The sequence below is a fragment of the Sceloporus undulatus genome, chromosome 10 (genome assembly GCF_019175285.1).
Source record: "Sceloporus undulatus isolate JIND9_A2432 ecotype Alabama chromosome 10, SceUnd_v1.1, whole genome shotgun sequence".
Classification (NCBI taxonomy): Eukaryota; Metazoa; Chordata; class Lepidosauria; order Squamata; family Phrynosomatidae; genus Sceloporus; species Sceloporus undulatus.
This window is the reverse complement of record NC_056531.1, coordinates 9,171,118-9,197,278: the sequence shown is the minus strand read 5'-3', so window position 1 is coordinate 9,197,278 and position 26,161 is coordinate 9,171,118. Positions and strand designations below refer to the sequence as shown.

Genomic DNA, 26,161 nt, shown 5'->3' with positions numbered 1-26,161 from the left:
GTTTAGAGCCTGCCTCTTCCAGAGGATTGAGGCGGGTTACAATCACAAAACACATTAGTAACAATATAAAATGTACATAAGATAAAACAACACAATCTCCTTAGACTCCAATTTCAACTAAACAACAATAATTATAAAATACAATTAAATTAATATTATTAATTATAAAAACCACAATTTAAAAATGAGGCATCATGAGGCAGACACGGGCAAGCCATACTAATGTTGTGAGATGGTCAGTCAGGGAAGGCCTGCTGGAAGAGATCCATCTGGACAGCCTTCTTGAAGGCGTCAAGAGTCGTAATAAGACATATCTCCTCCAGCAGGTCATTCCAAACTTTTGGAAAGGCAGATAAGAAGGTCCTCTGGGTAACTGCAGCCAGCCTGGTTTTCTTAGGCTCCAGTAGATTTTCCCCAGAGGACCTGAGTGTGCAAGGTGGATTGTATGGAGGAAGGTGCTCCCACAGGAAGACTACACCCAAACATATGAAGGGCTTTAAAGGTTATTACCAACATCTTGTACTGTGCCTGGAAACTGATTAGCAGCCAATGTAGAGATTGTAAGATTGGTGTTATGTGGTTGCCTCTAGATTTACTGGCAACCAGTCTGGCTGCCATGTTTTGAATCAATTAAAGTTTCCAAACCTGGCACAAGGGTAGTCCCATGCAGAGCGCCACTGCAGAAATCAAGTCGAGAGTTTACCAGCACATGTACCACTGTCTCCATGTCCCCTGGCTCCAGGTAGAGTTGCAGCTGGCATATCAGTTGAAGCTGATAACAGGCACTCCTGGCCGTCGCATCTATCTGGACTGATAACTAGAGCGACGAGTCCAGGAGTATTCCCAGGCTGCGAACACAGTCCTTTAGGGGAAGTGTGAACGTATCTCCAGATCTGGATTAGGGGTCCCTGCAGCGAGTACCTCCGTCTTATCTGGATTGAATTTTAGTCCGAAAAACGCACAAAAAACCTTAGTCTGTTTTTCCTCATCCAGTCCATTACTGCTTCTTAATTGCTCCCTTTCTGCAGGATCAGCTGGGCTGAACAAACAATAGTGCTTCATTCTATGATTGCTTTATTTGTGCTTGGCAGCAGGCAGCTTCTCTGGTTTGTTCTTTCTGCATTACAACCAGAGAAAGAATCCAGGGATTGCTCTTGGCTTCTTTTGCTGCTGTTAGTTCAGGGGGAACAAACCAGAAAAGGGAAGCTGTCTGCTGCCAGATGACACAATAAACCAACTGTGGGGTGAGCTCAGTGATTCATTTAGCCACTTCCAGTGCAAGTGGAAGCAATCAAGCAGACCAGTATGCTGTTCATTCATGATAAGACAGGGATCCTGCAAATCTGTGCTTTGCCATGTCATACAATACACTCAGACTGTAATTACTTTGTGTAATTTGCTGCCACAAAATGTGACTGCCACTGGCAGATGGCTTCAAGGAGGAAATAGACGAACTGGTGGCTCATCACCTTTATGAGGAACTTTTAGGTTCAAAGATGAAGGTGCTGGCTTGTGCTCCGCTGCCCCAGAGGATAGAACTAGGTCTAATGGTTTCAAGTTACAGGAGGGTAGATTTCAACTGAACATTAGAAGGAACCTCTTGATAGTGAGAGCAGTTCAACACCAGAACCATTTTCCTAGAGAGGTGGTGGCGTGTCCTTCACTGAATGTCTTCAAGTGGTGGAGATGCTTTAGCTGGAGATCCTGCATTGAACTGGGGGTTGGATCCCATGGCCCATGTGGCCCCTTCCAATTCTATGATTATATATACCTCTGAATAACAACTGTTAAGCAGTCTATCAATATGGAATACCAGCTGATGGGAAAGAACAATGAGAGAAGATTGTTGTTTTAATATCCTGTTTGCAGATAGACCAGAAATGTGACTGCAGAGATCCAGAGATTGCTTTTTCACCCCAGGACACTTGGCATGGGGATGGACTGCCAACAAACAAACCAAACAATGGAAGGAGACAGACGTCCACTTCTGGTTTTGAAACAGTTTTTAAAATTGTTATACAGTGCAGGGGTACTTTCAGGCGATGAATTCAACTATTTTTGCCCAGAAATGGGTGGCATAGGGAGCCTAGAAGCTGCAAAGACAGCTGGAGAGTTTGATACTTTGCTAATATTTGCCATAAGCTATCTGTTTTATCACTTGAGGATCTACAATGCTGGCATAGATCAGGGTGTGAACCTTGTGACTCTCCAGATGTTGCTGAACTCCATCTCCTATCAACCCCAGGTAGCAGGCCAATGTTTCAGTAAGATGAGGGTTTTAATCCACAACCTTTGGATGGCTACAGCCCTGAACTAGACTGATCTTTGGTCAAATTCATCAGGACTTTCCTCAAGTGCACTAACTTTCTCTTCTTGCCAGCCATCTTTGAAAAATATTCATATAGAAGAAAAGGTGGGATAGAAATATTCTAAATCAATATATGTTTCAGTGCAAGAACTATAATGAGGCAAGTATATCTGGTTATCTTCTGCTGGAACACAAAATAATTCAATGTGTCAGAAAAACTACCAGCAACTTCATGGTTCTGCAAGAGAACCTTGGATTGCTCCCAATCTAACACTCCCCTACTGACCACAATGATAGTTTTTTGAGTAAGGCTATGCCCGTTCAGAAAATTACAGATTTCTTAATAAAGCTCATGGATCCAGAGGTCCCAACCAAGTTACAAGCCTGCATCTTCTACTAAATTAAGCACATTGTCATCACTGCACTCACCTAATATCAGAGGATTCACTATCTACATCTGAGAGTTCCAGTAGATCTTCAGAACTTCCTTCTTCATCTGAAAAGGACCTTCGCACCTTTGGCTGAAGCATATCTTGAGTGATCTTGTTCCGAGCATCCATACTTTTTATATCTTCTTCGTTACGGCACTTATCTAAAACCAGAAGTCACTGACTACTATTTTGGTAAGGATGTTTTGCTGGGCTCCATACCAACTGTTCTAAACCATTCTAAAAACCATCACGTTTGAGTCATACAACTGCAGGACTTTAAAAGAATCAGCACAGAACCTTCTAGACTGTCATGTTGCTGTTATTGTTATTATTGTTGTTATTTTGATTTTATATCATGCTTCCCCCCGCCTCCAATACTGGGACTCAAGCTGATTTACAAAATGTAAAACTAATACAGACTAAAATACATCCATTAAAAGACAGACGACAGAAATCAGTAAAACAGCATACTATTAAAAGCCCATTGCAGCCAATTTCTAAAAGACTGTTGGAAGAGATATGTTTTTCCTGGTTGGTGGAAAGGCAGCAAGGAAGGAGCCATCCTAGACATCTTAGGGAGGGAGCAGCCACTGAGAATCCCTTCTCCCTTGTTCTCATCAAGCATGCCTGGGAAGGTCATGGGATCGAAAGGGCCCCCTTGAAGATCTTAGAGCCTTGTTAGGTTCATACAGGAAGATATGGCCCTTTAGATAGCCTGGATCCAAGTCCTATAGGCCCATAGCTGCCCCAAAACCTGTAGAGTTGTTGCAACAAGGAGGCTGTAAGCTTCCTGTAGCAATCCCTACCTTTATAATGGATATAAATATACAATTACAATAGAGACAGTAGGGTACCCTACTATTAATCTTTTCTTTGCCACGGAATACCACAGTGCAGGTTCCAAGCTGTTTCCGCCAGATACTGGGAGAAAACACGATGCTCTCATTCTCTGTACCATGTATACGATGCTCTCATGTGACCATGTATAGAAATGATACTATAGAAGATAAACATTTCTCACTTGCCTGGGTGTTGGGTGAGATAAGCTTCCACCAAGTTGTTCAAAATGTGGTTTTTACAGATACGTTCCACTGGACAACGGCAAGTTGGACAGAGAGAGGAGCGTTCCATCCATCCTGAGTAACAAGCAGCACAAAAAGTGTGCATGCAAGGCTGCAAGCTAGAGAAAAAGGATTAAAAGATTAAAATATCCTTGAAACTGGGACCAAAAATGTAGAGATTTGTCAACAACCAATTATGACATTTCTGATCTTGCACACTATAACGTGCTGAGACAGAAACAAGCCCTATGCTTTGAAATAGTAGTGTGGAGTGCTCGCTCAAACCATGGTTTATTGATTTGGTACACCAAACTGTGGCTCAATTAAACTAGGAATTTATTAATTAAGCGGAACACATGGATACAGAAGGAATGGGGAAAATCTAGTGCAGGATCGGAATTGTGAAAATCCATTCCTACACTGACATATCTGACACTCCAAGCTAGGATGACTAGGATCAATCTATGTGTTTTTGTCCACTTATGAAAATGCAAACAAGGAACACGGACACACTCCAACTCTCTTAAGAAGAGCAACAACTTTATTGGGCTTTTTAATCTAGTTACTAACATTGCTACATAACTGGTCATACATGCAAGCTGCCTGAATAGACAGAACAACTGGAGCGAGACCATGTTTGCTGCCCCATTCGTGTATCAAGAAGGTAGCAGGTAGGGTCTCATTTAATTTCGACACCAAAGGCACATGGAGATGAGAGGTGATAAATTCTTTGCTTGAAAGAGAAAAGTGATCAGGAAAGGGAGTGACTAGGGCACACAAAATACTAGGTTTGGAGTCCAGACCCCAGTGCAACTCATTGTGGCTTCTACTGTCACTATAACACTATATCCCAGAAACTCAGAGGTCCAGGTGTCCCCAAAGAGAGACTGCTGTCTCTGTGTGTGCACACACACAAGCGAGTTCCACATACCTGGATGAATTAACCTACAAGTTTTTGGGCTACAGGCTCTCAGTTCAAGAGTAACATACTCAGAGAACAAGGTCCTTGGTAGCGGCAAAATTAAATCCTCTCTGGATTGTACGAATTCCATATATGGATGTGCATGCTTCGCATCTTTAAATCGTGGTAAATGTTACTTTTGCTTGGAGCTCCACTGGGAGAAAAAATGGTGGAGTGAAAACAATTGAGAAGTTCAGAATTGTCTTTCCACTTGCCCCTACTGTGAATTGAATCCTGTGCCACATATCAACCACTCTCTCACATACTATAGGAATCCAGTAAAGGATCAAGTAGCATTGGTGTGTTGCCATCACACCTGGTTTGGCCTCCAACCACTCATACCTGACACAGTCATGAAGCAGTTCTTGGCAAATGATGCAGGTGAGTGTTTCTTCCATTTTGTCTGGCTTCACATTTGCTGACTTGGTGTCTTCAGGTGCCATTTTAATTACACATTCATTTGGAGGAGTCACCTGAAGATATGAGTTGGTATCACCATCTGCAAGGAAGTTTCAGTCAGCATAGCAAAAGAAAGTAACACAAAGACACAATACATTTTTGCTCAACCAACAAAATGCATGATGCTTCCCTCCCCATACTGCAGTCATGGAGTTATGCATGTGTGGAAGGGACAGTGTCTTTCTCTCCTTCAGAAGGGGCATCAAATGGAAACCAAGCAAGACTGGATTAAGTCATGTTCAGATCCTAAGATATGTGAAGCTTAAGAAGCTCTATAGCATTCCCAAAACATATTTATTACAGTAAGTATAAAAAACTTGAAAATTAGTGAATTTCAGTTAGTTAGTTTGTTTGTTTGTTTTAGTTAGATGCCTCTCATAATGAGGCTCTGAACTTAATTTGGTGGAGAGTATCAGGGACTAACAGGAAACTCTAAGCGAGGCTAGGAAACAATCCTGCCTGAAACCCTAGAGAGTCATTACTAGTCAGATATGATAATATGAATTTAGATAGATGAAACATGTGGTTAAGTATAAGGCATCTTCCTATGTTCCAGGAAGCTTAACGCTCACAAAAGGGCTTCTAAATGCCCACCCTCTAATGGAATGTTCAGATTGAGGGGACAGGATTGTGCCAACTCCTATGTGCAATCGTAAGGACGGCATGCTGGGGGAAGAAAATCAGTCAAGTCTTTGGCTGCTGATCTCTTAAAAAGTTATTGCTAACCAACCTCCTTTTATTTTCTTCCTGGCAGGCTCAAAGGCCCTTTCATCCTTGCTTTTAAGCTCGGTGACAGCCAACAGCATTTTCTCTTTGTTCCCTGAAGAAGTGCCAGAACGTTTTGGCTGTTTATGTTCAAGTGATGGTTCAGTACCAGATGGTATGAAGGTAGGCAAAGTAGATACAGCAACTAAGGTGAGAGATTGCATCCCTGCAAAAAGCGAAAAGCATGGTGCATAAGTGAGAAAGCTCTGCAATGCCCAATGCAACCAAGCAGTAGATATAGCTTTTTAAAAAAATCAACAGCACGAGTAATTATAATGTACATATTTCATGAGAGATGAAGGGCACCTGAAAAAAATTATCTGCTCACCCCTCCTCTAACAAAGACTTACTATCTTATTAACCCGCATGCTTGAATAAGTAGTTTCAGTACAGGACCAAGCCCTGCGATTGAGCAGTGAGGCAGCTGCCTCAGGCAGCAGATTTTAGATATCGGGGGGGGGGGGACATTGTTTAATAATTTATTATTACTGAACTTTGTCGTCAGGCAGACAGGCACTCTCTCTCTCTCTCTGTACATATATATGGCATCAACTGCAAAAAGCACCCAGTGATCACCAAGTTGACTATTCAACTTGATGTGGGATATGGAACAAGGACAACACTTGCTGCCCAGCCTCAAGCCATAAAACATCTAGGGCTTGCCTGTTTCAGTAATACCGCGGCTGACAAAAGATTAGACAAGTGCCTAAGAAGTCCACACCTTTACAAGATGTTGATGGATTATCCAGTTCAGTGGCTATGGATTCAGTGAGAGAGGTAGAAGCAGCATTAAAGAGGTCTGATGTAGAAGTGGATGGCTGTGGTTCATCATAGTTAGTCTGACAAGCTGGTCCCAGTGATGCCACTGAGGTCCTGTCATCACTTTCTCCAGTACTTGAGGTAACTTTGGTCACATGGCACATACTTTCAACATTGGGTTCTATGGAGGGAATAAGTGAAAAGAATGTTTCTGTACCGTTAGACGAAAAACTCAGGTTTTAGAGAAGCCAGGATTCTCTGCACAGACAAAGGCAGTCTGAGAGATGATGAAAGTAATCCTAATGGCTCACTCTCCCCACCCCCTGCCAGTCTTGAATTAATTACTTTACTTACCTACTGGCTCATTAGCTCGGTCCTGTTTGGGGTTTAAGGATTCATAAAGATATGCAACATCTGAAAGAAGATAAAGTGATTTAAGCCCATGGTTCACAAAAGGCAAGATGGGCTTTCTCTTGTAAAGTTCCCAGGAGAGATACTAACTTCTCCCCCACACTGCAAGTCTATTTCTGTGGACTTTCTAATGCATCTCCAAATCTGGTCTTCATTAGTTCACTTTAGGGCTTTTTGTTAATGGAAAAAATCTGTACATATTTCTATGTGCCCTTTTCAAATGGTTGCATTGATAAATACATGCTACACTGACTAAAACTGCGGCTGGGCAAAATGCTGCTTATTCACTACATGCAGCTCCTGACTCCCACAGACCTCTTTTGATCTCTTTACACCATTTGGAACCCTCCTCTTGGGTTCCCTAAATGGTAAACTAAGCCTCAGGGGGCATTTGCCTTCTACATGCCATTCTGATCTTACCTCAAGCTTTTTCGTTTTGCTAAAAAAGAGACCTGTTCAGGTCTTTTAGCCACAAACAGCCTGAGGAAGGGAACTAAATTTAGAAGACAAATTCCTTAAATAATTCAGGGGGTGGGGTCTGATTTGCCACTTTAGAGAACACATCCTTTCCCTAGTATTAGATGAGATCAGATGGCAATCAAATCCTGAAGAATGTCATAGGTGGCCCTGGGACCTTCAGAAATTTCCTACCCCTGAACTAAAACATATTTTGTATATTTTTCATATGGGGATATGTTGTTAAATACATTTTTTCTTTCATGGATCCAATTGCCAGCCATGCAAATGTATGGATTTTCAACTTCAAATGGCACTTATTTCCACATTTGATCCAAGGGGAGTGGGTCGAGTGAATCCATTTACACAATTTCAACATGCAAATTTGTCATACATCCCCATCTGACAGATTCTTCAATGTCTAATGTATCATCAGTTTAGAGAGCATCCAGAATGCCAGCCCATTTCCTTGCTCCTTCTAGCCAGCATCATTCTAACAGCTGTGTGCTTCACTTATGTCAGTTGGTAGTGGTGAAGACGACTAAAAGTATAATAGTTACAGCACTGCTCCAGAATCAGAGAGATCCGGACTAAAATCCTTGGGAAGTCATGGTTGATGACCTTGGATCACTCACTCTCTTAGCCTAGCCTGGCTGACAGGGAATAAAAAAGGAGAGAGCACTCCTTGCAGATAGTATGGGACTAAAATTAAATCAATAAAGAATACTCAGACAACAATCATTATTTTGTCTATATGGCCCTGCACCTGTCTGATAATGTGAGTCTTTGAAAAGGGTTAGTACAAGCAGATGTATCCCACTTTGTTTACATTTCACAAAAGACTGTTCTTCTGATCACCTAAGATACACCCTAAGACAGCCTTCTCACTGGTGTGTCACACAGCATACCAGGCTGTGGGAAGCTGCTCCAACTCCCCACTTTCCCTGCCTGTGGTAAGAGTTGAATAAAAACAACCCTTACTTATGGATGCCGGCCATGAAAGCCTTCGACTTCACAACACTTACTGTTTTCTGGTTCATTTTTCCTGTAAACAACATAGATCACATCTCCAGTCTGCAAAGGACAAATCTGTTTCTTCACCACCTTCTGTTTATTAATAAGAGTTCCATTAGAGCTGCAAGAAGAAGTAAGACATAATTATGGTTAACAAGACAAGGCACTGATTGAATCTGCGTTGTAGCAGTTTGGAGACTATTTTTTCAATATTACTAGTTTTTTAAAAATCACGTTATCATTTATCAATGTATGATATTATTGTACAATCTTTATTGGTATTATATCCCACTTTACTCTTAGTTTTATAATTAAATATAAAGTAATAAAATGGGTAATAAATAATCTAAATTAATTAGGCAAGTTGCATAGCTTCATAGAGTTCATAACTGCATTTGGGAAAATGTCCCAATTTTGGGATATTAACCCAGCACAACCTTTCCTGCTAGAATTGCCATTTCTCACTACTACTACTGTTATTATATGTATTTCTATCCCACTTTTTTACCAGTCTGGAACTCAGGGCAACTCATAAATGTTGAAATAGAGACAGCAAGAGAAATTAGGAAGAATAAATCACCAGGAACAGATGATACAATCAGCACATATAGTATCAACTCCAGTGTTAACTAAAATATACCAACAAGTATAAAAAAAACCTGTGGCCAACAGACTGGAAACTTTCAATATTCATCCTCATCCACAAAAAAGGAGACACAAAAGACTGCAGCAATTATAGGACCATAGCATTAATTTTCCACACAAGCAAAATTCTGCTTAAAATTCTGCAACATAGACTTGAATCATAATGGAGAGAGAAATCCCAGAGGTACAAGTGGGATTCAGTAAATGCAGAGGCACTAGGGACCATATTGCCAACCATTGTTAATGGAATGCACCAAATAATTCCAAAAGAAAATCAGCATGTGCTTTATGGACTATAGCAAAGCCTTTGGCTGCACAGGTCATGAAAAGCTATGGGACTTTCTTAAAGACATGGGAGTGCCACTACAGTTGCTGGTCCTGATGAAAAATCTGTACTTGGGACAAGAGGAAATGGTTAGAAAAGAATATGGAGAAACAGAATGGTTCTCAACTGGCAACAGGATCAGATAAGGTTGCATATTATTACCCTATGTGTTCAACTTGTATGCAGAAAATATCATACGAAGAGCAAGTTTAGATTCACAAGGAGGAGGAGGAGTAAAGATAGGAGGAAGGAGCATCAACAATCTAAGATATGTGAATGACACCATATTACTAGTGGGAAACATCACAGACTTTGGACAATTATTAAGGAAGGTCAAGGAAGAAAGTGCAAAGGCAGGATTATGGCTGAACATAAAGAAAACAAAAATAATGACCACAGATTGACCAGAAAGAAAACTGCAGTCAAGAAATCAGAAGACGATTAGAAATGGGATGAGTAGACAAGATCTTAAAGTGTAAAGATATACAACTGAGCACTAAAGTTAGACTGGTCCAATCCATTGTATTCCCCATCACCATGTACAGATGTGAGAGCTGGACAGTGAAGAAAGTGGATAAAACGAAAATCAACTCATTTGAGATGTGGTGCTGGAGAAGAGTGCTGAGAATACCATGGATAGCCAAAAAGACAAACAAGTGGGTACTAGACCTGATCAAGCCTGAACTCTCCCTGGAAGATGAGATGGCTAAATTGAGGTTGTACTTTGGCCACATCATGAGAAGACACAACTCATTAGAGAAGTCAATAATGGTAGGAAAGGTAGAAGGCAGTAGAAAGAGAGAAAACTGCATGCCACATGGAAAGACTCATAGAATCATAGAATCATAGAGTTGGAAGAGACCACTAGGGCCATCCAGTCCAACCCCCTGCCATGCAGGAAATCCAAATCAAAGCATCCCTGACAGATGGCCATCCAGCCTCTGTTTAAAGACCTCCAAAGAAGGAGACTCTATCACCTTCCGAGGAAGTGCATTCCACTGTCGAACACGCCCTTTACTGTCAGGAAGTTCCTCTAATGTTGAGGTGGAAGCTCTTTTCTGGTAGCTTGCATACATTGTTCGGGTCCTGTTCTTGGAGCAAGAAAACAGCTGCTCCCTCTTAAATGACATCCTTCAAATATTGTAAACAGGGCGTCATACACTCGTAACCTTCTTTTTCAGCTAAACAGCCCACTCCTAAGTCGTTCCGCATAGGCATGGTTCCAGACCGTCACCATGGTTGTCGCCCTCCTTGGACACGCTCCATTTCCGATGTCCTTTGAAATGTGGCGCCCAGAACTGGACACAAGATGGTAGTGGGAGGGGGCGACCAAAGCAGAACAGGGGGCACTATACTTTCTTGAGCTAACACTATACTTGCTTTGATGCAGCCTAAAATACATTGGCCTTTTTAGCTGCCGCGTCATACTGTTCCGATCATGTGTCAACTGGGGTCTAATTGGACCCTAGAATCCGTCACACGTAGTTCTGTCAGCCAGGGGGTCGACCATCCTAGATCTGGGCATTTATTTTTCGCCCTAAGTCAATACTGTACATTTCTCCGGGTGAATGCATTTTTAGCTTTGGCCCAGCGTTCTAGTCTATTCAGGTCATTGTGGAAGCTTGATCCGTCCTCTGGGTAATAGCTATGCCGCCTAATTGGTGTCATCTGCAATTTGATAAGTAGGCTCCCAATTCTGTCAATCCAGGTCATGAAGAAGATGTGAATAGCCTGGGCCAAGGACAGAGCCCTGTGGGACCCACTGGTCACAGTCTCTCCAGAATGAAAAGAGCCATTGTTAGCTCCATTGGGGTCGGCCAGTACAACCAAGGACAAAATCCATGTAACAGTGCCTGTCTAACCCCATTCCATTAGTTTGTTGCAAGAATGTATGGGAAACCTGTCAAAAGGCCGTACTGAATCAATATACGATATCAACATTCCCTTCATCTACCATGGTATTGTATCAAAGAAAGAAGGAGATTTGTCTGGCATACTTGTTTGCTCTGAAACCCATGTTGATTTTTGTGAGTATGGCATGCATTCTAGATTTCACAGATCTCTGTAATAATGTTCGGCTCCAAATCTTTCCTGGTATGATGTCGACTAACTGGACGATAATTGTTGGGATCCTCGTTTGTTCCCCTGTTTGAAGATGGACAGAGGTTTGCCTTGCCATCGGCGGGGATCATCTCCTGTTTTCCAGGAGTTTGCAAATATGATTGCCAGGGCTCCGAAGTTTTGGCCAGTGCTTTTTGAAGACCGGGGATGGAGGGCATCTGGGTCACGGAGACTAAATGCATTTAGATTAAACAAGGTGGTCCTCTCTATCTCTCAGCTTATATGCTGTGCTGAAAATTCCCCTATTCGTCCTCTGCTCAATGATCCGCAGGTTGAGCACCCGTTGCTTTCTGAGAAACTAGGCAAGAAGGTGTTGAGTATTCTGCTTGTCTCTGTCCCGGTTAACATTTTGGACCATCCTCGACGCGAGGCCCGACCATTTACTTTGCTTCCTTTGCGCGGACATATCCAAAAAAGCCGTTGATTGGCTTAACCCCGCAAGCCGGAGTTCATTCTGCGCTTAAGCTTCTGACTTACCCACAACATGCCTGCGAGTTCTGTTGAATTCCTTTTTTGTGATTTCCCCCTTTTTCCATTGCGTTATACATGTTCGTTTGCAAACGTAGCTCGGTGAAAGGTCCGAGGCGCCAGCACGGGTTCTTTGAAGACACCTCCATTTTTCTTTCTCACATGGAACTGTTTGAATTGGTGCTCAGTAGGCTCCCTTGGTGAGAATCCATCCGGCTGAACTCCTTTATCGTTAGTATTTCTGACCATGGAATCACTCAGTACTCTCTAAGTGTACTGAATGCTGCTCTCCTAAATCTAGGAATGCGTGTCTGACTAGGCCTGGCGTCTCCTTTCCACTGTATTTCAAATTCAGGGAGAAGGGTCACTTCCACCTAAGGATCCCCACTTGACCATTAACCAAGTCGAGGGATCCGTGTTGGTTAGGAGCAGATCAAATAGCGGCACCCTTGTTGCTTTCCACGTGGACATAATTTGCAGGCAGTGGAGGAATGTGCTAGACCGTGAGGATTTTGCGAGTTTGACTTCACAAAGATCAGATAGTTGAAGTCGGCCCATCACTACACAGTCTCGTCTTTTTGACTGGTTGGTCATCTGTTTAAAGATAATATCAATTTCTCAGGCTGATTGGGGTCGTAGAAGATCCCAACCGTAACAGCCTGTTGTTTCCTCCCCTTGAAAATGTTTATCCACAATGCGCTCCACCGGGCTGCCAGTATGATGTCTTGGTCTGTCACTGGTGTAAATATCGGACAGATGTGATTCCTCCTCCTTTCCGGGTTGGCCTATTTCTTTAATAAGGTATACCCCTCTAGTTCCACATTCCAATCACGAGACTCATCCACCAGGTTTCATGTGCCTATTAGATCAAATTGCGTTTGTTGTACTAGGATTCGAGTTCATCTTGTTTATTCCCATCTCTGTGCATTGTGTAGACATCGCAGACCAGGGTTCCTTTTAACTTGCGGCCTGTGAAGGGTTTTTTGCTCCCAAGTTGGGTCCTGCACTGTGTGCCTGGTCCGCTATGTCAGTTGGACTATTTTCGCATCCCTTTCGCTACCTGTATATGTCCTTACCCTCGAACGCAGGAAGCTCCCTGATCATCTGGACTGTTGGCAAAGACATTCTTCCAACTGGCGTGAGATGCAACCCGTTGTTGCAAGAAGTCCTACCTCATGAACCGCCCCATGAATCGAAGAATCCAAAATCCTTTCGGGCGGCACCAGCTCGAAGCCAGTTGTTCAACATCTGGGCGTATTTCCGCTCCCGCCGGGACCATGCCCTCAACTGCAGAAGAACGAGATGACAACCTGTACACCATTCCGTCAGCTTCTACCAACGCATCGTAATCCCTTTTTATGTGTCTGAAGGACGGGTCGGCAGTATCATAGTTCCCGACGGGCAAAAGGAGGGGTATTGGTCATAGCTGACCAGTTGTGTCAGGCCTCTCTGTCACATCAAGATCTTTCAACTGGAAAGACAACACACCTCTCAGACATCTGGGCAGGCTACAAAACACTGTTCTGTACCCCGAGCAAGAGGTCCGCCACGACGACCACACGCATCCTCCGAGGCTTAGCAGGACTGTTTCTCGGGGTGGGACCGGCAGGCTCCCTGCTCTGTCCCTGAGTCTTCCAGGCTGTCTTCTTCATCCTCCTTGATAAGGGAAAGAGCTTTGGAAGCGATTCTGAGCTGCAAGCTCCCCGAACAAGTGCGTCTTGGCTTACTTCTCGTTGTGACATTCCTCCAGTGTCTGCCTCCTGGTTTGGCAGTGGACCTCTTCACCCGAGCAGCTTCCTCTGCATGGTACTCATCCAAGATGGTAGTTCTATTGTGGTCCAGAAATCCTTGTCCCTAATAGCGGAAGTGTAGCTATCTGGACTCCCTGCTGCTTTCTCACTCCAAGAGCTAACCACGCAATTGGTCATGTGAATTGGTCCACTTCTGTAGGCAAGAAGAGAAACAATCCCACAAGAGTGGCAGGTGACTGCAAAAGAATCCATCGTGGTCCAGACGGCAAAATTCTTTAAGTAGATATACAGTCATCTACTGGAATACTTTTAAAAGAAAGTACTCTGGTTATCTACACTTAAAAGGGAAAAGTTCGTTTCAATATCTGATCTAACCGATGCCACTGAGTAGAGTTTTGAGTAAAGAAAATGACAATTCGCCCATTAGGCCGCGGCTCTGGAAGTTGGTATAAACTAGTTGCTAGCTCCACCCTTGTGAATCCAGATTGACTCAGAAGCTACCTCCCTGCAGCAACGAGCAACGGTTCAGCACACGGTCAATCAAATGGCTGCCAAGCAGCCCTCTCCTTCTCCTCTCTCTGGGCCGACTGCTCTGCAAGGTTGGAAGTTGGTAGAAGCGAAGTCTGCTAGGCTCGCCCCCTTGTGAACCACAATTGACTCAGAAATCCTCCCTTCAGCAAAAAGAGCACACGGCTCAAGCAACACGGGATCATGGTGCAAGCAAGCTCTCTCCTTCTCTCTCTCTGGCCGGACTGCTCTGGAAGCTCTGGAGTTGGTATATAAAGCGAGTCTGCTAGCTGCCGCCCATTGTGACTCACAAGTGACGCACAGAAGCTCCGCCTTCAGCAAAGCAACGCTCAAGCACAGACGGTCTCAAAAGGCTGCCAAGCAGCTCCTCTCCGTCTCTCGCTCTGGGCTGGACTACAAGGGAAGGCACAGGCAGGAAACGCAAGACCTACAGAGTAGTGGAGATCAGGTTGGGAATGTCTCATCACAGGGTGCCATGATCGAGGTCGACTCGTGGCACTACTACAACAAGGAAAAAAGTACAATCATACAAAAGTTAAATTTAATTCAATTAGCAAGAGAATAAACATTAAAAGCATAACATTTTAGAGGAAGAAATCAAACTGAGCCTCGAAAACATCTTTGAAACCCTGTACACAATATATAGCTAAATGTAGGCAGTAGTTCTCAAATAGTGGGGCGGGCCCCCAGGGGGGTGGGCGCGAGGCTCTGTAAAGGTATGTTATGCAGAGGTGTACTTATAACAATTTTATAGACAAATGATACTATTTACAGTCGTGCGGGGGGCGCGAAATGTTTTCTTCTTCCTAGGGGGGGCATGACAGAAAATAATTGAGAAGTACTGGATTAGGCAATGACGAATCCCTAAGACATAAAATGTCACTGCTGCCATCTGGTGGGTGAATTCTGCACACTCTCACAAAAGAGCAGACTGATATCAACCTGCTCAACTAAAATAAAAGTGATAGGATTGAAAAGAGAGGAAGAACTGTTCCCAAATAGCATGAAAATGGCATTAGCTTAGCAATAAATACATCTCAGCAAGGTGTGTACATTCACAATGATGTATTTGTTGTTGTGTGCCTTAAAATAGTTTCCAACTTACGGCAACCCTAAGGTGAACCTATCATGGGGTTTTCTTGCCGTATTTTTTCAGAAAGGGTTTGCCACTGCCATCCTCTCAGGCTGAGAAAGTTGGCTTGCCCAAGGTCACCCAGTAGGCTTCTATGGCTGAGCCATGATTCGAACCCTGGTCTCCAGAACTGCAGTCCAGCACTCAAACCACTATGCTGGCTCAGGTAATAATGTGTTCGAATTGGTTTTGTTGTTGTTAGCTTTGTTCAAGTTGACTTTGACCCATGGCTACCCTATAAATGAGACACTTCTAAGTCACCCTAACCTCAACTACCCTGCAGATTCATGGCTGTGGCTGCAGTTTTTCTCTATTCCCATTGCCCTCAACTTTATCAAGCATTATTGACTCTTCCAGTGAGTCCTTTCTTCTCATAATATGGTCAAAATATGACGGGTTCAGTTGCGTCACCTTGGTTTTTAGGGAGAATTCAGGCTCGATTTGTTATAGGACCCATTCATTTATCTTTTTAGTAGTCCATGGCATCTGTAGAACTCTCCTCGACATTTCAAATTAGTTGATTTTCTTCTATCCACTTTCTTTACTGTCCAGCTTTCATACCCATACAGAGAAATGGGGAGTACTATGGTGTGGACCATCTTTGGCGTTCAGTTATTATTATTTATTATTTCTATTTCCAGTGTTGTTTTCAGCAATTAGGTGTGGTAGATTTGAACTCAGATCATAAGCAGAGTAGATTTTCAACTCAGATCATAAGCAGGGTAACAAGTTACATTAAAATTATATCATATTTCCATGGAGCAGCTGTGTTCGTCTGTTGATGCAAAAACAACCACGAGTCTAGCAATATCTTCAGCACTGAACACGTTTTATTAGGTAGAAGAGGTTATGCTCAATAAAACCAAGTTAGTCTTTAAGATGTCCATATGCTTTTTCTTCACAACTGTGAATCAGGGTGCAAATGGACAAATCTAATGCACAATGTATGACTGTTTAAAACAATGTAACTAATTGGCACTTTACAGGACAGCCTTCTCCGTATGTGTTTGAAAAAAATCTACCTTTCCCCCTTGCAATGGATTGTTGAATCAATGCAAGGCAGTGCAGAGGAAAAATGAATAGTGATACAAGCAGAAGTAACTCAGTGGAAACATTTAAGAAAACATGGGATCCATTATAGGACACATTAATCGGAAAAGAGGAGATATCAGTAGTGTAGGTTTTGAAATATAATAGATAGATAGATAGATAGATAGATAGATAGATAGATGATTAGGAAAACAATGTCTAAAGTTTTAGTTAATGAACAATGAAAAAATGAAGAGTGTACCAAGATTAGAGAGGAGAAATTATTGAATTAATTTAAAAAGCAGTTAAAAGAGAAGGAGGAGGTCAAATTTTAACATGTATGTTGTATTTTTTTGATGTTTTATAAAAATAATGGGGGCAGGGGGGATTGAATTAGTATAGATATCGGGATGTAAGTTTTTGCATTTGTTCATTTTGTTTTGTTTGTTTAATGTTTCTTCTCTTTAAAATAAAGATTTTTATATAAAAAAGGAATTAATAGGTACATTTGTATCAAAAAAAAGAAAAGAAAAACAACGAAGCTAGTTGGCACTTTATATGATAGCCTTCGCCGCATCTGTTTGAAAAATCTACCTTTTCATGGATCTGTGCATCAATGCAAGGCGGTGCAGAGAAAAAATGAATGATACAAGCAGACCATCTATGCACATAAAATGTCAACACACATTCTAGGCTGCCACTATGATTCGCAACTACTGGAGGTGGGTGTCGGGTTCACATTCCTCATGAAAAACAACATAATCCCCACCACCCCAAGTAGCAAGTAACAATTACCTCTGGGTAAGGATAAGCTGCTTAATGAGCTGCTAACGTTTTCAACAGTGCAGCTACAAATACTTGTCTCCTAATCCTTTTGTTCATCACCATTCACACTTCTGCTCTTTTTCTGACTATTCTGAGTTTTCATCTCAAATAGCTGGACTAATCCTACCCCAAGAAGCCCAGAGTTTCTTAACAGAAAAATTCTAATAATAGGGACATATGGCAGGGCAGGAGAATAGCAATGGGAACAATTTTTTATTATATAACAAGATGCAAACTAGATTTGCCACTGAGCTTTGAAGTGTACACATCTTTGAGAATAAAGAGAGAAAGATTCTACTCATTTGTGAGTGCTGATTTTAAAAATGGTACCAAATGAGGAAGATATTCATTTCGCAAGCCATTTTTGGCTGCCGATAAAAGCAATCTTTTACTCTGAAGTAAGTCACAAAGCTTGTATTGTTTTGGTAAATTAAAGTTCCCAATTAATAGTCACATTTGCCTTCTAAAATGGGTTGGCAAAAGTTAGGTTTGGTATCTACTGATAGATTCCTGGGTGATTAACGTAAGTTCAAGAATAGTCCCAGCTGCTTAACTGAAGCTCTCAAATAACAAAAATAATGAACAAAAAAGCTCCCCAAACCCCACATTAGGTTTCTGAAAAATAACACGTTGGGGGGGGGGGGGGACACAAGGGATGGATTTGGGGGTGACAGAAGTTGTTGTGAGCTTGAATTGAGTACTGATTACAAACATCTAGGTTAAGCATATTCCTGTCTATAGCATATGACTGCCTGTTGCCTTTACCTGGGCTTTGGTTAGTGAACCCCACAAGCCTGAAGCCTGCCCAACCCTTTATCTTCCACTTCCTTCTAAAACAAGAACAATTCCAATTGCTGAGCAAATCTGCATATTTGTTAGACAAAAAACCTTCAACAAATATTGAGTGTTTGCCCTCTGCTCACTGATCACAAGGAGGAGGGGAACAGAATCTAAAACATGGTTGGGAATCATGTGACTCATCCCTCCAAGATCATGCTAGACTCCAAGTCCCAGCAGCCCTAGCCTGCACATGATGAGGAATGCTGGGAGCTGAAGTTCATAAAGAATTCAGAATAAAAAGCATTCTGTTTTAAAACCATGGACCACCTATCCCAATGAGGACAGTGGACACATAAAACCCTCCGGTGGAAACAGAAAGGAATGGTAAAATGGGTAAAATGAGGGAGTGTAATATTGATCTCAAAGTTTCCAAACATCTTATAGTATGAGCCAATATAACTGACATCCCTCCCTGCCCCCACAAATTCTTGAGAATTGCACCTCAGGCAACCATTTTAAGGATCTGTTAATGGAATTGTTAATATCATTAAAGATATAATTTCCATGATTCTAGAAAGTGACAATAAATCTGGTTTTAAGTGTGCAATGCATGTACAGCCCAAGAGAGTAAAAAGATGCAGAAAGCAATAATCTTGAAGTCAAAAGAGGACTGACTAAAAAGCTTCCTCAGAAAACTTAAGGAAACATTCTCTTCCATGGAACTAAACAGGGAAGGATTCAAGCAATGCTAACCTGGTATCCTCCAGTGACACTTGACCAGAATCTTCATCCACTATTATTTTACAGTGATCTCCGGACACTAGTTTGTTGCCAGGAAAGGACAGGTCACAACCTTTGAAACAAAATGTAAATGTTATTACATTTATAGGTATTTTCACATTTATGAAGGTTGACAGAGACTGTTGATTTTCTGAGCTTGTGAATCTAAGAGGCAATCCTTGCTCTGCTGCCCACTAAAAAGCACACTAGGACAGATCAGTGGAGCAAATGAGGCTACAACTTTTATTGGTTACAATCTGCACAATTAGGTTGCAGTTGTCATGGGACTGGATCCAGGCATCAGCTATTTTGCCTGTTGGTCTACAAGCCAATATCCAGGATGATATTACATGGGCAGATGCCATTGTGTGGCTTCCCTTGTCACTTGTGGGTGTGGTGTCCCCAAAGCCCCTTCTGAGCTGAGCATGACTCCTGCTGCCCACCTCCCAATGTTCTGTTAGGGGATGCACTGTAACAGATCCCGAGCTGAACTGCCTCAAGGTGTGACAACAAAATACATACAAGATGAATTCCTCAAACTCAGGGGAGGCAAGTGGTACGAAGCTTGAATACCGACTAAAGGCTACAGAGACGACAGCTAATTGGCTACAAGATTTAGAGAGATTTTTGAACTTAAATTTCTTTCTTCAGTTCCTAAATGTTGTGTCACCCAGCCTGCTGGAAACCAAAAGCTCACCATGGTTGTAACTTCTTAATGGTTTTATGAAAAGATACGAACATGAATTTAATTACTATTCATGGCTAACAAACTTTTGGGTTTATTATTAATATTATTGGTTGTAAACCACACATGGTTCTAATTCAGGATGGGTAAACTATGGCCCACAGGCTGTATAAGCCTGAGCCATCCATTCGTAATGCAACTAAAAAGCCTTCCCCCCAGGGTTGTGCAAAGCGATTTTACCAGATTTCTGCACCCCTACAACTGTTATAGGAAAAGTGGGCTCCCCCCCAAAAAACTGGGTTACTTCTGTTCATCACTGTTCAGGAAAAAGGCCTCCTCAGAACTAAAACAGACCAGACAAAGAGAGGGAAAAACCTTGGCAAAGTTCCCCCCCCCCAAACCATGGCTTTAGTGGGAGGTTTCAGTATTTTGAAAGGAGATTTTAAAAACATTTGAAGTGGAGTAAGATAATACCTTCCCAGGATTGGAGTAAGGTAATACTTTCCCATCCCTACTGTACACCAAGGTTGGACATGAGCAAGATTCTGTAGTCCTCTGATCCTAAGAAGGAGCCACTGTGAGCTTTCCCGTCTTCTCCCACACAGATGGGAAGATGGTCAACAGTATTTACTTTCCCTGAAACTTGGCCTATTGTGTCCCTGAGACAGAGGTTTGTAGCTTAACTGAAACAAGTCAGCTCCACAAGTCATGGATTCAAGCTGAGATCTTTTGAAACAGAAGGGATAAACCACAATTATTCTTCCAGGTGACAGAACAAAATGAGCTTGAGGGAATGCAAAATAAAATGCTGCCAAAATCTTCCTCATAGCTGTACAGGAAGAGAAGCTGCCAAGGCATCACTTTCCTGGGTGCATGTTTATTTCTAAATCATCATATAGCATGATGTGCAAATGCAGACAAAGAGCATCAAGCATTAAAGAAAGGTGTAATTCACAAGGGATTCAGATCAAAGACATTTCTAAAGATGTCACTTTTCACACAGAGATCCAACTCAAGATAGATTTCACCTGCTTGGTCACGACAACGTAAGAGCCTATAAATAATCTTGCTCACTCAGACAAAATATCCATCTAGACAAGCATTTCACTTGTAATAATAGCCAATCAGATGCTGTTAGGTGAACTGTGGAGACAAGTAGGTAGACAATCAGTTGCACCTGACAACCTCAGATGCTGACAAACAGGGTGTGAAGGAAAAGACCATTCCGTTTTATTGGGCTCTATTATATGGTCCTTCAGTTTATGAAGTCCCTCCTTAGAAAGAGTCATTGATAGACCTGTCTCCCATAAATCTGTGTAATCCTTTTTCAAAACTATTTCACATTTTCAGATGTAGACAGTTTTCATATCTTCTGTAATATTATAGTGCAGCTAATAACATTTTTTTGTTCCAAAAAGTGCTGCTACTGACTGAAAAAGGTAAAAAAAAAACCAAAACCTTTCAGTCCTATATACTGTCTTTCTAAGGCGCATTACAGACCACCTGAAAACGGTGGTCTGCCGGCACCGTCATTTGCGGCGCCGAGGAGCCCCAGCGGCCAAACCGTGCGACTCCTCGGCGGCGCAAAAAAAGAAGCCCCAAAATGGCGCTTCTTCTTCCAGCATACTAATGATGCCGCAAGGCGCCAATGGCACACTCGCAGTGTCATTAGTGCTGCACGACATGCGGACGCTAGGCATCCGCGACGTCAAAATGGTGGCGCCCGTGTAGAAGGGGCACCACCATTTTGTACGTCGTGAGGACATACTAGGGTTAGAGGTGTCCAGAATGGACACCCTTTCCTAACCCTAGTACGTCCTGAGGACGTACTTTACGCCCGTTTGTAACGGGCCTAGACTACTAAAGTCCCCTAGAGTTGTGATGATTTATTCCAAGCACATACATGAAGGAGCAGGCGACATTCTATATTCGCCCTCATTAATGGGTGATGAGGCGGGTTTAAAAGTGAACACACATTACAGGCACTCGGTACTAAATTTGAAGTTCTAGGTAAATCTGCATCTTTAGAATCAGAACACCTAGTCCAAGAAAATAAATCCATCAAAGCAACACACAGGTTAAAACATGAAATCTTTGGTTTAACTCTCAGTTTGGTTTATTTCTATTCTTGTATTCATTCATCAACTTTTCTGTAACAGCATACATTAAAACAGCTTACAAAGAACGAGGGGCATGGAAAAGCAGGTATACACTTTTATAGTCTTCTATAAGCTGGGAGCATTCAGTCAACATGAACCCAAGAACAACTTTAGTAGTGTATTTTTTTAATGACATCTGAAAACATGTTCTGAAATATGGATGCCTTAGAAAACCACCACACAAAGAAGCTGTAAACAGTCTTTTAACTCAACTTACTAGACTATTACTGAAGTACCTTTAATACATACACACACACACCCCACCAGTTACTAGTTTATCACACTAGGATTAATTTCAGCATTAAAGAATCATTGAAGTGCATTTAAAGCATCTTGCAAATACAGCAAAAAATGGTGAGTAATGGCGTGGATGATTATCACATGCAATTGCGCAAATAAAGTGATATCAAAAATGTACTTTTGCCAAAATGCCAACACTAAATATATGTGTGTTAATGCTTCTTTGGGACCACTTCAATGGTGGGGTTTGTGCAATGTTGTGTGAAATCATTTCACGTAATTGTGCCATTTCCCCAGGATATTCATGGGACAAACTGCCAATCGCCTTTGCGCGATAAACTCCTATATGTGTACAAGCCAGGAAGTATTTCTAAGCCCAGTTTAGAAAAGTCTATTTGTTAAGACTTGGCCACAAAAAGAAAAGCCACCAAACTCCTCAGCAATTCCTGTGACCTGCCTTCTAGAATACCAACACACACAAATATGTCTAGATTTTTTAAATCGAAGACAAGACAAACCCCGCACAAACAAGAGTCCAGACACCCTTTTGCGCACCCCTGCGCCACCTTGCGCTCCAGGTGTACCCGGAGCCATACCTTTTCTCCTGCCAATGGTCCATTCTTTCTTCAGCAAGATATGCCGCTCGGCTTCTTCGGCCCCCAACCGGACCAGCTTCCCCCAAGGCTGGGGCTCCTTTGGCTGCTGGACTTGGCCTCCGCTTTTGGAGTGCTCCATCTGGATTTACATCTGGAGGGAAGGGAGAAAGAAAAAGAGAAAAGTCAGGTGGCACAAAGCAAGGGGCACGCTCCCTTTTAGCCCTAGCCTTGGGCTTCTTCCGTCCCATTCGCAGGAATTGTTCCACCAGTTTAAGGTGAACCCTTTTATGATTTATTATGATCATGTTTTTCCTTGAGGAAAAGGAGTGTCGATATAAACATGAAACAGAAGTGGAGCATAGGATGGTAGGGGCTTTCCACTGGGTAAAACCCCTTTGACAGACAAGGCCAAGACAAAGCCTGCCTTCGCCTCCTTTTGGTATGTCCTCTCAACCCAAGGCCTTGGCTCAGCAAAAACAGAGCCCCAGGGAGCCCCCTTCTTGGTCTTTGGGGGTTTTGATGGAGGCTTTGGCCCTGCCTCTTTCCCAGGGCCCTCGGGCAAGGAAGAAAAAGAGAAGAAAATCAGATGCAAAGAAATAAAAAGAGAGGAAACAAAATAAAGTAAATGAAAATAAAATAAGAATAAAACAAACCAATCAATAATTAAAATAAAAACAGAGTAAATAAAACAAAGTAAATTAAAACAATTCAATCAAATTAAGTAAAATTAAAATAAATAAGAAATTTAAATAAATTAAATTAAATTAAAATTAAATTAAAAAATAAAATAAATGGAAAGAAGACGAAGAGGCGGCTGGAGGTTTGATTTTTGGGGGGGGAGAGGAAAGGGAGGCAGACGGGACGCCTCCCTCCCTGCCCCCCGAAGGCCTCTGAGGCGGCGCTGGTCTTACAAAATGGCTTTGAAGGGTCTGGGGTCCCTTTGGGAGAGAGAGGCGGCCTAAGGATGAAGTCAACTAAAGGGGAAGCTGCCCGAGGTCGAGGCGCCTCTGTCTGGCGCCAAGCCTTCGGCCCCCCTCCTTGGTCCCTTGCCTCCGCTTGGCCTCAGGGGCCGAAAAGAGCTCGACTTCCGCCCCTGCCTCTGCGCCCTTCCTCCTCCACCAGCCTCTTACGCCGAAGCTCGACTTCTTCTGCCGCTCCTGTCAACAGACATTGCCAACCCTCAGCTGATCAGGCCCTGGGCGGAGCTAGAAGCGCTTTCCGGCCCAGCCATTGGTGGCCCGAGAGGAGACGTCATTGGCGACGGTTGGGAGGGGAGGAAAGGGAGGGGGAGAGAGAGAGAGCGAGCGCGAGAGGAAGCCCGCCCACTGAGGGAAGGCGGAAGCGGAGCAGCGTGACTGGATTCCTAGACTGGAGTCCCTCCGAGGAGCAGCCCGTTGGAAGCCCAGAGCGGCTGGATGGTGGGGGCGGGGTTTGAGCTCGCCCTTTCAAAATGGCCGCCGCAGAGTGACGTCAACGCTGGCGCGAGGAAGAGCTGGCAGCAGAGGCTGCGCTCAACCCAGCAGCCAGAGGAGCCCCGTTTAGGAAGCTCGGCCTCGCCAGCTCAGTGGAGTAGAAGGAGGGAACGTAGCCCCTTGAGGAATGGAGGGAGAATTATATATATATATATATATATATATATAGAGAGAGAGAGAGAGAATGCTTTATTATTTAAAATATAAATAGTACATTTATATTTATATAAATTTATATTCAATATAGTAAGCATATGAAGTATTACATTCAATTTGTGTTTAAAGTTTATATATAAAAATATATACATTCTTCCAGAACATGGCCACAAAGCTGTAAAAGCCTTTGACTTCACATTATATATATACAAATTTTAACTCTCTCTCTCTATATATATAGTATGTGTGTATGTAATATATATATATATATACACACACACACACACACACATATACATACTCATCCCTCCATATTTGCAACTTTGATATTTGCAGATTTGATTATTCATGGATTTGATTCATATGTTCTCTCTAGGAATATCTAGGTCCTCCAGTGCAACTCTATGGTCAACTTTAACCAAAAGTTGCACTGAAAGACCTAGAGAGAGTACTGTACTAGGTCTTTGTAGCTCCTCCAGTGCAGTTCTATGGTCTGTCTGTCAGATGTTGACCCCAGAGTTGCACTGGAGGACCTAGAGATTCCTAGAGAGGTGTCCTCACATGTAAAAGCATGGTGTATTTCTTATTTGCAGTTTTTCCATATTCACGGGGGTCTTGTGCCCCTAACCCTAACAAATATGGAGGGACATGTGTGTGTGTGTGTGTGTATGTATGTATATATGTGTGTGTATATATATATATATATATATATACACACATATATAAAATGTGAAGCTGAAGGCTTTCACAGCCAGCATCCTTAGTTTTTTGTGGTCCTTTTGGCCTCTTAGCCCAAAAGTTCGCCACATAGCCCAAAAACCCCACAAAAAGCTTTCATATATATATATATATATATAGAGAGAGAGAGAGAGAGAGAATAATTATACTGTATATACTCATGTATAAGTCTAGAAAATTTAGTCGAAAAATTGACCCCAAAAAACCTGAGTCAGTTTATCTATGCATCTTCACGGGGGATCTGTTCCGGACCCCCTCACCAAAATGGAGTTTTGCTTATATTCAAGCCCCACTGGCTTTCATGCATTCCCCTTCGGTTCATTCCCTTGCGCATAAGCAAGGGACAGAAGTCTGAAGACGCCGAGAAGGGAGGGAGGACTGTACTGCACTTTGACTCTTATTAAAAAAGGAACTATCTCCTGGTGAAAGAAGACAAGAGTGAAATCTGCCCTGGAAGCACTGACCCTCCTCTATTCTCTCATCCATCCAGCCTTTAGGGTGAGCACAGTTGTACCTGCTGGGATTTTGTAAGTTCTTTGGCTTTGTTTTTTCTGGGTTTTGGGGGCTCTGTGGCCATGTTCTAGAAGAGTTTATTCCTGACATTTCACCGGCATCTGTGGCTGGCATCTGCAGAGAATGCTGGCATAGAAGTGAGCTTCTTTGGCATTGTTTTCCTCTGCTTCCTCCTTTAGATCCTTTGTTACATGTCCCTAAGTTTAACCCTTGACTTATTCATGAGTCATATCAAAATCCATAATTTGGGCCCCCAAACTTGCTCTCGATTTACACATGATGTCGACTTATAGTGAAGTATATATAGTATATATTATATACTATATACAATATAGTAAATATTATATACTATATATAATATAGTATATATTCTATACTATATATAATATGGTATATAATATATACTATATATACCATATATAATTCTCATTATAAGTATACATATATATATATATATATATATATATGTAGAATAATAATGTATTCTCTCAGTCACACACACACACATATCCATCAAACAGTGATACCTTTATTGGCCGACCAAAATGCACAATATGTTTGTTGCAAGCTTTCTAAGCTTCACTGGCTTCATC

The 26,161-nt window shown here is 42.3% G+C and overlaps 1 protein-coding gene across 1 annotated transcript in view; it reads right to left on the bottom strand.

The window, feature by feature from the left end:
• CHFR (checkpoint with forkhead and ring finger domains) overlaps positions 1-23,867 on the bottom strand; it is a 47,575-nt gene extending 23,708 nt beyond the window's left edge. Inside the window, 10 exon segments of the mRNA XM_042441612.1 lie at positions 2,738-2,900; positions 3,765-3,919; positions 5,104-5,260; positions 5,951-6,151; positions 6,707-6,925; positions 7,099-7,158; positions 8,637-8,746; positions 18,983-19,082; positions 22,690-22,840; positions 23,740-23,867. Coding sequence (XP_042297546.1) covers positions 2,738-2,900; positions 3,765-3,919; positions 5,104-5,260; positions 5,951-6,151; positions 6,707-6,925; positions 7,099-7,158; positions 8,637-8,746; positions 18,983-19,082; positions 22,690-22,828 — 1,304 coding nt within the window. The 5' untranslated portion in view covers positions 22,829-22,840; positions 23,740-23,867.
• Positions 23,868-26,161: the final 2,294 nt, after the last annotated feature.